At 52.9% G+C, this 13,512-nt stretch overlaps 1 protein-coding gene across 6 annotated transcripts in view; it reads right to left on the bottom strand.

The window, feature by feature from the left end:
• Positions 1-4,922: 4,922 nt before the first annotated feature.
• Positions 4,923-13,512, bottom strand: part of PASD1 (PAS domain containing repressor 1) — a 93,099-nt gene continuing 84,509 nt past the window's right edge. For 4 of the 6 annotated variants that reach the window (XM_038588564.1, XM_038588566.1, XM_038588565.1 and 1 more), the window contains exons 12-17: positions 12,784-13,070; positions 10,079-10,261; positions 9,524-9,721; positions 8,866-9,146; positions 7,362-7,611; positions 4,923-5,634 (exon numbers count right to left, since the gene is read on the bottom strand). In XM_038588564.1, the coding sequence (XP_038444492.1) occupies positions 5,467-5,634; positions 7,362-7,611; positions 8,866-9,146; positions 9,524-9,721; positions 10,079-10,261; positions 12,784-13,070 (1,367 nt within the window). In that variant the 3' untranslated portion in view covers positions 4,923-5,466. The remainder of the gene's footprint in view (positions 5,635-7,361; positions 7,612-8,865; positions 9,147-9,523; positions 9,722-10,078; positions 10,262-12,783; positions 13,071-13,512) is intronic. The other 2 variants (XM_038588568.1, XM_038588569.1) reach the window with 2 other exon arrangements.

The following is a 13,512-nucleotide window of genomic DNA, read 5'->3' as shown; positions in this document are numbered from 1 at the left end:
TCCTGCCTGGGTCCCCCTCCTCCCGGTGCTCAGCTGAAGTCACACGCCATCTCAGCCCAACTTTCAGCAGCCCCTCTCCCACCGACCTTCCCCACAAGCTGCTGGGCTAGAACCCTAAATAGATTACACAAACACTTGAATGCACGGTTCTAAATACTGCAATTTGTCTGTCCTGTCTGTTGACCTTTGCCTCCGTGCCTTTGACATGTTTTGATTCCGCAGGGTTGTGGGTTTTGTTTCATCCACAAGGTGACCGTGTGGTTAATTACCCTTTGACCTCCAGGGTCAAGGCCTCCATCTGGGCAGGAAACATCCATGGCTCTGGAAGTTTTGGGCCTCTTGGCATTTAGTCGTTCCTGCCAACTCCCCCGGCTCTCCTCCCACCCCCATCTCCCTGCAGGGCCCCTGCCTTTTGCGTGCCACAAAGCCACTGGCAGGAGGTTCATTGGGGCCACCACCGGGGACACTTGCCAAGTCAACCTACACTAAGCACCTTCCTTTCCCCTCACTTCGGTTCAATAGGAAAGTGGCAAGGCAGGGCACAGGACTGTACCTCCTCTGCAGGGCACTTGGCGGGTTCTGTGTAGCCTCATCTGAGCCCCGCCCTAAGAAGCCGGAGGAAGGGCTACAAGTTTACTGGTTCACACTGAGAAGCTTACAGGCATATTCACCTGAGCTAAATGTTAGGTGAACAGAGAAGGAAGGCTCTGCTAGGACCCCGGGTCCGGGGGAATGGGCCACTCTTGGCCCTGGGGACCGCCTGGCCCCTCCCAGCTCTGGGAAGGCGACCAAGGAGAGGTGACTTCCTGCCTGATGGCCTTCCGCAAGGAGCTGGGGTGTTTTAATGCAACTTTTCAGGTGACTGCTAAGGACTTCAGGTACAAAGATGTTCATTGGGACATTTGTAGAGGAAAGGCTCGGTGTGCAAGACATGGTATTCTGGGGGCATCCAGGACCTGCCCTGTAGCTCGGTCTCCAAGGGGCAATGCCACACGTGCAGCGGGAGCTGAACAGAGACACAGATGCTCTGAGTGAGGCACAGGCAGGGCCGGAGGGGGGCATGGAACACACCAGAGCTTCCCGGCTGAGCTCTGCATCATGGGCAAGGGTTGGAAACGCAGAGATGGGAGGGAAGGACGTGCCAGGTGTACGGAATAGCGACAGAGACCGGGGCTTGTGACAAACCCAATGGCTTAGCACGGGAGGAGGGACACGCAGCTGTGGAGGAGGAGTGGGTCCATACCCTGCCAAGCTGAGAACTTGGATTTGATTTGATGGGCAATGGAGAACCACTCACCAGCGTCTGGCTTACCCAGGAAAGCTACACTATCCCCTGTGAAACATGAAATTGGGTCCCAGCTACAAAGCAGAGGGTTTTCACTGGAGCTGTGGTCGCCCAGTGGACAGCTGGGGCTGGGATTGTGGGCTCTGTCCTGAAGCTGGAGACAAGTTTGGGCCTCACCCTGGTGAGAGAAGCTGCAAGGCGAAGCTCCCATGCCCACCCTGCCCTCGTCCCCTCTGCACGGTCTTTCTCTCTCACCCTTCCCTTCCTAGTGATTTTGGCAGAGCCGAGCAATAGTCATACCCCAGAACGTTCTTTCACTCTCATCGTCTTCAAAATCCTCGGGACACTGGAGATGCTGCGGAGGACATCAGCTGGGGCCGTGCTGTCCGTGGGAATGCTCTTCCTCTTCATCGGGGGCGTTCAGGAGCAGGGACAGTTACAGATCTGTGATCCTGCAGGAGACACATGATAGTGAGCTGCTGAGTCTGTAAGTGGAGTATTGCGTTACTGTCCACACTGCGTGTTGCTCAGTGAGAGGCTGTGCTGCCCACCGGGAAAGGAGTTGGTGTGGCGGTCGTGGCAGCTGTGTCCGGAAGCTTGGCCATCTGTGGGCCCCTGAGGCCCCTCAGTCATGTTTTTCCAGCCCCCAGAACCCCCCCCCCCCCCCCGCCGCCACCAACCCACAGAGAAACACAAGCAAACATGGCTTGATGTTAGAAAGGTCAACAAATCCACACTGAGCCCCCGTTGAGTCTTGCAGGGTCGTGGTAAGGTGACGATGGTCTCAGCCAGGGCCCGCCTTCCTGACAGCTTTGCTGGGGCGGCCCACTTTGGATCTTGGGTCCGCTGGTGGCTGTGTGGTGGGAAGGACCACCAGGGCCTGGGGCCACTGGATCTCCTGTGCAGGCAGCCGGGCTGAGGGAGGAGGCCACAGCTGTCCCAGGACAGGTGCAGGCAAGGCCGGGAAATCTGGAAACAGGCAGCCCTTGTAGGCCAGCCAGTGAGGAAAGTGTGGCCAGGGGCCGAAGCACAGAGCCACTGCCTCTTGGGGGCCACCCAGGCAGCTGAGCCTGGGGTGTGGGGGTGTGGGGGGATATCCTGGGAGCAAGACCTGCTTTGCCTTTGGAGTCCACCTTCCACTGGATCTGCGGACCCTTGGGCTGCTGGGGAAACAGCTCAAACTCCCCAGAGCCTCCTGGACCAGTTTAGTTGAGCACAGAGCACGAGGACGGCCGTCGGTCTTTCCAGTTTGAGGCCTGGCCATAGAAGCTCCTTCTGGGACCTGTGTTCTTGACTCAAGTCTTGCCCGAACTTCTGTCTGCCTGAGGCCTCACCCCTCAGTTCATACCTGCTTCTGATTCCATTGTTGCTGAAGGAACACCAGCCACCCCTCGCCCTCAGGCTGTCCTGCCCTCCTCCCCACGGGCCAGCCCTGCCCCCTGCAAAGCCTGCGAGCACACAGCTTTCTCCCTGGCTGCGATCAGCAGGACACCCTCTGGAGCTAGGGCAATTAGCTCTCACGCCCGGGAAAACGAGCCAAAAGGTAAGTACCAGCCGGCCCCACTTAGAGCCCAAGCCCAAGGCCTCGGCCAGGGGAAGCAGGAACGCCTTGGAGCAGGGACAGCCCGCAACTGCCAGAGGGGCTGCACAGGAATCCCTCACCACGGTTTGCCTTCAGTAATACACAGAACACACTGACAGCCGACCGTTCTGCATGTGAGCGCTGGTTCTGGGATTTGGGGCCCCCGTTCCACCCTAAAATGGGATGTCCTTATAGCTCTTCCTGTGGGGGTGTCTGGGCAAGAGCAGACCCAGGCAGCCTGCCCCTCTGACCCTCAGGCCACCTCATCCTGGGGCTGAGCCAAGAGCTAAGGAGTTGACTGAAGCACAGCCTAAGGTAACCGCAGACCTTCCCAGTTCAGGGTCCTTGTCTGAAATCCAGGGGGTGGTGAAGGCTGAGTAAGGTGGGCGGGCTCAGACCAGTCCTGGCCCCGCCAGGCACACTCGAGACCTGAATCCAACCAGTAAGCCCAACCAAGTGCCTCCAGCGTCATCAGCTTTTATGGTGTCTTTCCCGAAGTCTCTTCCAGCCCCTGTTTTTCAGATGGAGAAACTGAGGCTCAAAGAGCTTAAGTGACTTGTCCAGGGCAGAACAGGGCGTCAGCTGGGTCTCGCGGGAGTGTGCCATTCTTAGGGCCTGCCTGGACGTGTACAGGCAGAAACGAGGCAGGACAAAATCCTTTTCCTGTTGGAAACAGCAGGTGCAGCTCTGGGAGCTCCACAGTAAGCCCGAGCCTGCCCCGTGCTCAGCTGACTCGGTAGCCTGAGGGGGCCTGCAGTGCCAAGTGCCACCCGCTACCCATTCACGCTCCACCAGACAGCTCCCGGCCTCTGAGCCCGGGCCAATCTGCACGCCAGCGCAGCCTCTCGCTCCCTCGCAGCCTCTCCACCACAGCGTGGTGTGGACATGTGGGGTCCTTCCTGCACTATCTGGCAGGAGGGGGAAGGCGGCCTCCTGAACAAAAGAGGCAGCTGCCAGTGCAGGAGGCCACGGGGTTCCTGCCAACATCCCCAGGATGCCCGTCTCCACTTCCAATTCTGATTCTTGATTCTCCAGAGTCAAGGTGGGTGTCAAGACTGGCCCTGGCCTCTCTGTTTCCGTCTCTGTGGGGCAGCCCAAGAAAGCTGGTTCTTGCAAACGTTGTGCCCCTGCTCAACACCGTGGGCCCAGGAGGGACTCTTGCAAGTGAGCCTTCAGCTGCTCCTTCCCAAGGCACATGCCAAGAAGCCAACAGCCCCTGTGTCTTGGTCAGCTCAGGCTGCCATCACAAAGTGCCACAGATGGGGGGGGGGCTCCAACCAAAGGCCTTTCTTTGTTTCTCACAGTTCTGGAGGATGGAAGTCCCACATGAAGATTCCAGCGATCTAAGTTTTATTCTGATATGTCTTCTCTTGGCTTGTAGGTAGCCACCATATTCCTTTGGGCTGATAGCACCTCTAGGTGCACACAAGGCGAGAGGGGGAGCAAGCTCTCTGTGGCTCCTCTTACGAGGGCACTGATTCTATTGTGAGAGTCCCACCCTCATGACCTCACCTACACCCAAGCACCTGCCAAGGGCCCCACCTTCGAATACCATCACATTGTGGGGTCGGGCTACAATATCGGAATGCGAGAGGGACACATTCAGTCCATACCACCCTGATAGAGATCAGGTTTCCCGAGGAGTGCCAAAATCTTCCCGTGGGCCTGGGGCCTCATGTGCCCCCTTTCACTTGTCATTGGAGACTCGGAGGGGGGGTTCCTTTGCCTGATTCCAGCAATGACTCACTCTTATGATGGACGTTAAAGGCTCAGGAAGACTTCTGATAGGGTTATCCAAGTGCCCCCTCCCCCCTCCTTGTCCCCTGTGAAGATAGCTGGGACAATGCTCTATTTGGCGTTTGGCCAGAGAACAAATCACTTCTCCTCCAGGAAGTCCACCCTGGAGGAAAAGCTATAGGCAGGAGAGAAGGAACAGGCAAGCAAAGCATCCAGGCTCACCTTGGAGGTGATACATGAGGCAGAGCACGGTCTGCATGGAGTGGGTAGCCTCTATCATTTCTGGGTCCCAGAAGTCAATCACAAGTTCACAGAGAGTTGCAATGAAAGACGATTTTTATTAAGCACTGGAGCTGTGATTATTTCAGTACAAAGCACCTATGTTCATCTGATTTTAGCTTCCCACCACTGGATTGCTGTTCCCTGTGGTTTCCCCAACACGACTGTGAAGGAGATGCAGGGCTTGGCCATCAAGACCAAGGCTTTGGACCTTCTGGGGCTTTAGTACAGGACAGCTTCCTATTAGATGGCAACCCATGCTGGAGAATGTTTCTTGGCAGAAAAAAAGGTATTTGAACTTAAGCAGATTTGGCAGCCTGCCGGCCCGTGGAGAAACACACATGTGCCAGGCCAGGAAGGGTGGGGGCTGTAGCGGGGCTGTTGTCACACATTAGCACACTGGGGCCACAGGCTGCCTCTGTGACACAACTTTCAAGAAACAGGCTGTGCTCAAACAATTGCAAACAGAACTTATAAGGAAAGAAAAGAAAATCCCCCCACCCCCCAATCCCTGCTCAGGGGACTCTGAACCTTGGAATCCCCTGGCCATGCAGGCCTCATTGGCCTGTCTGCCCCTCTTCTCTCAAGGTTCGGTACGATAGTACCGCTGGTGCTGGTGCTGGTGCTGGTGCTGGCGCTGGCGCTGGTCCAAGGAGGACTGTTCCATGGACATGAAATAGCTCATTTGGCCTGGTGTATATCTGGCAGGGTCCTGGAAAGCCTCTGAACCTGCCTCAAGAGCTGCCACCTGCTGAGAAAAAGGGGGACAGAGTGAGACACTCCCTCTAGTCAGAGTCAGCAAGCTGCTGAGCCACAGCTCTTTGGAGCACAGCCTTACACGGTGCTGGGAGAAGGCATAGCTGGGGACCCTGGCGTTCCTCTCCTCTCCACTCTGTCTTCCAACAGCATCTTGCCTTAAAGAACAGCAAGAGTAGCCACGGGCTCCCCCACAGTTATCTTCATGCCTTTGGGTTCCATGTCTGGCCCTCCCCAGCCCAGATTCCCTGCCAGCCGGGGCTCACCGAGGGCTCGGAAGGTCTCTCCCTGCTCCTACCCTTGGACCTTGCTCTTACTCTGCTCAACCTAGTAACTTCCACACTGAGCCTACTCAGCAGCTGTCTGGCTTACTTGAAGAATGTGCTGGGAAAGGTAACAACCACTCACTCTGAGCTGTACAGTGGGGAGCAGGGGCAGACACAAAGGTGGTATTACGAAGAGTAAGCCCAGGGAGTCTTCCATTTGAATAGGAAGGACCCCTTTGGCTGGGTTCAACAAGTGGAACCCAGGGGGTGGAAGAGAAGACAGAGGAACAGAAGGAGCAGATGTGTCTGGGGCCCCAGGGAGTGGGAGGGCCCAGGGAACAGTGGAAACGAGTCAGGGCAGAGTGTGGGGAGCCACTGAAGTCTTGTGGACAAAGAAGCTCTCACACGGTCCCACCCGTGGCTGCTCCACTGCACTCTTGCAACCACCTTCCAGGGGTCCCCCCTTCTCCACTCCCTTGGGATATCTGCCCAGCTTAGTCTTGGCTCTGCTTCTAAGGGCTCATCCAGATGAAGGGCTTCACCAGAGTCTGCCTTGGGAACTGAACCATAGGTCCACTGAGCATCTGGTCTCTTCGTGTGGGCAGGCCCTGTGGTGGATCAACTTTCTGGAGGACTGGCAGTCCAGCTGGTCAAGGTGTGTATGTGAAAATAATCACACCTTTAGCCATTTAAAATATCCAAACTCCCTCAATCTGCCTTAGCCTCCTGGGGTTTTGTTTTTCTCATTGTTGTTAGTTTTAAAAATCAGAGGTTAGGCTCCATTAAGATCTCTAAAGCCAGAATCAAAACACCCTTTCTAAGTGTTATAGTCAGATGGAGAGTCTATGGTCCCAAGGGGGGCTTGCTGGGGGTGTATCTGGGAGCAAAAGCCAGTATGTGACTGCCATCTGGACCAGCTGCCAACCTGAAACATGACCATTGCAGATGGTCCCCGAGGTGGGGTCCGCCCTGTGATACATGGAGCACCCTGTGAATGAATACCAAGCACATTCCATACAAGAACCGTTGGTTTATTTTTCAGCACAAGGAAACACACCCACTCTAGGCCCTGGATTTTGTAGAACTAACGATCCACAAGTTCAGAAAGGGGCCTGGGCTCGGGCAATGAGCGCAGTATACGGCATGACCCACTCTGCCCAGGTAACACATGCTTGAGGAGTGTTTACAGCAGATTGCATTTAACATTCATGAGGACAGCTCGCTTTTTCATGGAAACTTAAAGGGAATCTTTTTACTCAACGGTGTGTGTGCCGCCATCATACAAGCAACCACCCTCAAATTTACTGAGCTTTGAAATCTGGATTTCACACACAGAGCGGACTCCTGTGGTGTGTGCCTTTCGGGGAAGGGGCCCATGCTGGTCAGGTGACAGGACATTCTCCGTGCAGAATGCCTTGACCTGGGCTGGGGGGCAGAGGAGAAAGGAATGGAATACCTGGGGCCAGGTGGCTTGGTCCTGCATGGTGGTCTGCTCCCTGGAAGGCCAAGTATTCACTTGCAGGTAGAGGTGATGCTGTGAATCTGGTGGCTGTTGCCAAAGTTGGATGTAATCCTGCGGGGTCTCCAAGGTGATTAAGGTGGACTCAGGATTTACGGGAGACCGACGAAAGCTGGTTATACAGCTTGGGTTGTACACCATTGGCTGCGGATCCCTGGACACACCCTGCTGCTCCATAGGAAGGAAACTAAAAGAAACACGTTACAGTGACATGGATCTGGGAACACTGACCCGGGACCCACAGCCTCGCCCGTCAATAGGTGCTGAGGGCACATTTGATTTCGGTGGCTAAATCAGGATTCGCTGGTTTGTACTCTCACTTTGCCCGAATTAAGATCCCACTTGCCAGAGTCAAGTGCTTGGCAAGATTGAGATAAATTAGTCTTTGTCTCAAGTGGTTTTATTGGTTTTACCTGGACGGTCCTGATTCTGCCACAAAGGTGAGCTCTGGGGCCTTGTGCAAGTCACTTCACCCACCCAAAGTCAGTGACTTGCCCTTTGTTGCTGAAGGCGCTAAGAGCTGAAAGGGGCTGCTGGGCCAGTTCCTGCCTGCAAACCCAGGGCTCTCTCTACAACCCTATGCCTGAGGCTCTTGGAATAAATCGGGACTTCTGAATCCGTACTTTCCACAGGCTCCTCCAGTGGATTCTGATGATCAGGCCAGCGGGAAACGTGGCACCGACCCACCCACCAGACGGATTAGGGTCACTGATCCTATAGGGAGGCCCCGAAGGACCTTTGGAAAGTTCTGGAAGGCCCACTCAGACAGCTGGCATTCATTCAAAAACATTTACTGGGCCCCAAGCATGTGGCATACAACCCCTTCATTGTTGAGCAGAGCCTTCTCTTTCGGGTATTTGGGACCACAGACTTTTATCATTGAGCAGAAAATGTGTTCGGGTCCTCAAACTTAGTCCTTCTGTGATCTTAGTGTTTTGGAATCCAACAGCCATCTAGCAACTGTTTCACACCCACTTCCCTCATAGATTGTCAACGCTATAGAGACCCCTTCGTCTGGTCTGTTGTGATCACTAGGCCACAGTGAAGCAGGAGATGAAAACTGGGAGCCCAGGAGTCGTTCAGCGACAGGCATTTGAGACTTTGCTATACGCACCCTGTGTCATGAGACAGGGCTTGGGAGGACGGAGCTAAGCCATTTTAACATCTGTGTGCCGATTCCCTAGCCTGGAAGCATCCTTATCTCAGCCTCCTATATTCACAGAGACTCCTGTGTTCCACCAGCGCGTGTTTGGCCATGCACTGTGCACGTGGAGATGGCGGCCGGTAGCCCCAGAGCAAGGCGGGTGGAAATGCCCAGCCTCTGATGGGGAGGGGCATCTGATGCCCTGTGGGCAAGTCACTTATGGTCTCAGGCACAGCGTCCAGACATGAGAGGAAAGCAGGGACCAGAGCCCTTATCACCGTCCCACACCCTCCTTACCTATGACTGTTACCTTCGGTGCCCCTCAGGGTTTCATTTTGATAGTAGCCAGAGGGCTGCTGTCCAGCTACGAGCTGGACGGGAAGGACGGTGGGCTGGGTCTGCATGAATGTCATCGGCTCCTCGTAGAGGGGCATTGCCACGTTGGCCTGGCCCTGCAAGTGGACCTGCAGCGTGTGGTTTCCCAGCAGCGTATGATGCTGCTGGGGCTGCTGTGTATGCCGCTCGTGCACCTGCTGGAACTGTTGCTGCACGTATGGGACCTGCGCCTGCAGTGATGCCTTCAGAAAGACAGATGGAAGGACCTCAGTGCCCGCAAGGGCCCTCCAGAAACCGACCGAACCCTCCCGCCTCTGTGTGCCCAGAGTGGAAGACGACAGCGACCCCGGACCTCCAAGTGAGGTCAGGGTGACATCTACGCATCCGTGTGGCCACGAGTTGCAGCCACACTCCCAGCTGCCGGACACTACTATCTGGAGCACAGGTACGCATACCTGGGCATGCATGTCAGGGTCTCGTTCACCAAGATTTTTATCTCAGGAAAGCAAATTACAGCCAAGTGAGCAGCCACTACCCCCTCAGGAGAACCAGGTGAGCCCCAGTGTGTATGAAAATGAAATCTCCTTTCAGCCCCACACTTGAAACAGACTGTCCATACCTGGTTCAGGGTGTTGCAAGGCTCCTGAAGCTCCTGAGGGCATTTGAAAGAGCGGGAAGAACATGAACCAGACGAAAGTTTGAACTCCTTGAGATCTGAGAAGGGCCCCTTCATCCACTCAGTGCGTTGTTTCTTGGGCACTGGCCCCAGAGACTGGGACTCAGGAGTGGCAAGGTGGTGTGAGGTGGTTGGCTGCATCTGGAAGGACATACAGCACCATGAAGGTCTCATGTGGAGGCCACACCTGTTGTCAGGTCACAGGACATGCTGGGCACAGAGTGGGACTGCCCTGGGACAGGTCCCCGGGGAGCGGTGGCTACACAGGAGCCCCATCTGCCACCACCAGGGCCTAGCTGGGCCCACCTCAGTCCTTACAGCCAAGAGACAAAGAGCACAGCTGTATGTCCCTGCAGAAGATCTTGCAAACATCCTGTGCTGCCCCGGTGCAGCTGCTGTCAGTGCGAGCAGAGCCTGATAACTCACTGCTTGAAAACTGTCAAGGCCCCCTCTCTCCTCTACCTTTGGCCCCTCACTTATGTGGAACTGGCCTCTGACCTGAAAGCCAGAACTCTGCATCCTCTGAAGCTGGTCCTTCACCATTTCCAGTGCATCCTGCTGGCTCTTGATGTTGCCCTGCAGCATCTGTGTCTTCTCTTCTAGCTGTTCCCTAAACTTCTTCATCAGCTCCAGCTCCCGCTTGTTGATGTATGATGTGATTGCTGATGGTGGCTGTGACAGCTATGGGGAGGAATCGCCTGGGGTTCAGGGAGAGGGACACCAAGTTCTCCAAATCCTCCCATGCTGTTTCACTGCCACATTTGGAAGGACCAAGGATGAGAACGCCGGCACCCTACTCCCTGAGGCACTCATCACTAGAGAGTCTGAAGAGAAGGTTAGAGAACCCAGGAAGTCGAGATCAGAAATGGATCAGTGGGGATCACTTAGTCTGAGTTTTTCCGCAGGACATAAAGCTGTGGCATTGGCCCCAAAGCGTGAGGCCCAAAGTCCTCAGTGGAAGAGTCAGAGCGCAGTGGGTCATATCACAGATGAGACATATGGGAAACATCTACCAGATGCCCCCATCAGCAGGCGGGAAGAAGACGGTTCAAAGGGCACTTCTTTTGTTCCAGACACTCTTCTAAGCACTGCAAGGCAATTCACGGATCTGACCTGCCCAGTGTCCTCTAAAGTGAGTACTACCCACACACAGTTATGGTAGAGGGAACAGGGGCCTCAAACAGAAAAGGAAGGAGACAGAGAAAGAAAGGGACACATTTGAGAGAAATTAAGAGAGTGGACACAGCTTCTCAAACTGACCGGCTGAAAGTGGAGGAAAGAGGCAGGTTTCTTGGGAAAGAACAATCTGTAAAAGCTATTATTTGCCGTGATCTGGGCTAGGCACTGTGTGTATGAACAAGATGAGGGAGCCACCATCCCAATATTAGTGATGAGGAGAAGGTCATAGACACGCGACTGCTAGAGGACAAAAACAAGACTCTATTCTACCATACTGTGGCCTTCAACCCTGTATGGCTAATGGAAGCACACAGCTGAGTTATTAAAAAGACACAGAGGAAAAAAACATGCAAGCAGTTTTTCGCACTTGAAATAAAAATTATACATGTATGTTTAAGCCACTGAAAATTGTCCAATTGTCTTTCTTTGGCTATAAAGTATATAGATTTTCACATAAGAAAGTGGGCATTTGTCAAGCCAAAGAAACAAAACAAACAAAGAAAACCACTAAACTTAGGACAGGAAGCGACAAACCTTCCAGGTTATCACATCCACCTCCCCATCCTCCAAGCAGGAGTGTTTTCTCTGCTGTCCCTGGCAGATGAGCTCCCAAGCCTGTCTCAGACCGGCCCATTAAAGGAAAGAAAGCTCACCACCTGGGGGAAGTGACCTAATCCATCTGAGAAAGGCTTTCTTGAGGGGCATGGGAAGCTGCCTACCCTGAGGTGCTAGATCTCCACCCTGGTTGGATCCACTGGAGACTCGTCTTCCACTTCAGGAGCGTGACAGCCACGTAGCTACTTGGATCAGGCCATCCTGTCCCCTGCCAGTCTCCCTCCTCCAGAACCTTCCACTGTGACTACCATCCCATCACTGACAACATGACATTTCCTAGCCTCTTTCCATCCTGGTCTCCATCTTCTGGATACATGACAGTCCATCAATCCATGGCACCCCAAAATAAGCCCAATACGCTACCATGGGCAGAGTTGTACTACCCACACTCATTGCTGGTTATGCTATTTTAAACAAAGGTTATATTTAAAGTGTAGTTATGAATTCATTCAAAGCAGAAGAGAAACTTGCCAATGGTGAAAGGGGAACCACACCTTTTTTGGGATAATAAAGACGTAAATCAGGACACAATGGGTTTCTACAGAAAATTTTTTTAAATTGTTCAAAACATTTTCATAGCAGTCCTAACATCCCTGCAAGGCAAGCTGACCATTTCAAGATGGAGAAACAGCCTTAGGGGATGTGCCAAGGTCACTGCTGGGGCCAAACTCAAACAACTTTCTTCTAGCCCTCAGTTCTTCTCATTTATAGAAGAGGGAGTGACTCATTTAGGCCTCTTAATTAATGCACACGATTCCACGTAACAGACCATAAACTCATTATCTTGCCTGCCAATCCTGATTTTAATAATCCTGCTATTATAAAAGATGATTGCCCAAATCTGTAATAATGTACACAAATTTGAGGATAGAAGAGCAACAGAGTAGTTAATCCAACTGCATTGATTTGGCCTCGGACCATACATTGGTGCTGACATTTGAAGGTCGGATACACCTAACATTCTGAAACATGCTTCTACCTTAATAACAATTCCATCAGAGAAACCTAGCACGTGGTGGGGAGGCATTGGTATGGCAGGCAGGAAAGTCATCTGCCCCTGAGATGATCAGCAGCCCCTCACAGGTGATAAGGAACACAGCTCTTAAAAATATTGCCTTTTCTTAGTGGGTAAGCTTCCTATTTGGCCTAAACTTCCTCTCAAACCCAAAGTGTCTTTGCATATTTCACATTAATAGGAGAACAGAGATTTTTGTCTTAAAGAACCTCCAACCTCCCTGTTTCCGAGGGTCCACTGGACTCTCAGCTGCGACTGAAAATCCAGTATGATAGAAATAGTGATAAAAATGGGATGCTCTCAGCAAAGTGGACCTGAGCACAAGACTGGAAATTCAGGGCTTTGCAGAGTTAGTGGTCCAGACAAACATATGGAGCAACATTTCCAGAAGTACCTGGTCAGTGGTGTTAGCAGCCACAGTGGAGGGTGAGAGGGCTTGCTGCTCCAGCTGCTCATCCTGCTTCATCTCGTCCAGCTGCTCTTCCTTCTTCACCTGGTCCAGCTGGTCATCCTTCTCCATCCGGTCCACCTGGCTCTTCTGCTCCACTTTTTTCTCCACCATCCATTCCACCTCTTCCTCTTCATCTACTTGTTCCATCTTTTCCATCTGGTCCGCATCATCCATATCATGTATCTGTTCCAACGACGATTCCAATTCAAAGCTCTGCAAAGATGATGTAGCTGAAGAAGAAAGCACAGTAGAATGCATGACCAAGAGACCAGAAGTACCAACATTCTCCAAGAGATTTACAGATTTCTCTTTATTTTCTTTTCAAGTCATAAAAACAGGAGAGTTCAGGTTTATTGCATGTTAAGGATTATAGGTGCTGGGTACCAAGAATAATTCAGAACATTCCTTAAAAATCTGTTCACATTTGAAAAGAAAGGAAAAGGAGGCAGTGTCTGACTTTACCTCTACCCACCCAAGCACAAGTGGGCAGGTACCCAAACCATTCGTGCTGAGTGTCTTCTCATTATAAAATTCTTCTGGCCATGCTTCTGGAAATTTGGTAGCTTCCAACTGGTAACACCAAATCAAACCTAATCACAAATCACTTCCAAAAAGTAGGTTCCTCAGATGTGGTGATCTCAGTAGTGCTTGGAATGCTGATGGAGGTATTGA

The sequence above is a fragment of the Canis lupus genome, chromosome X (genome assembly GCF_011100685.1).
Source record: "Canis lupus familiaris isolate Mischka breed German Shepherd chromosome X, alternate assembly UU_Cfam_GSD_1.0, whole genome shotgun sequence".
Taxonomy (NCBI): domain Eukaryota; kingdom Metazoa; phylum Chordata; class Mammalia; order Carnivora; family Canidae; genus Canis; species Canis lupus.
The sequence above is the reverse complement of the archived record's forward strand: the minus strand, read 5'-3'. Positions and strand labels throughout refer to the sequence as shown.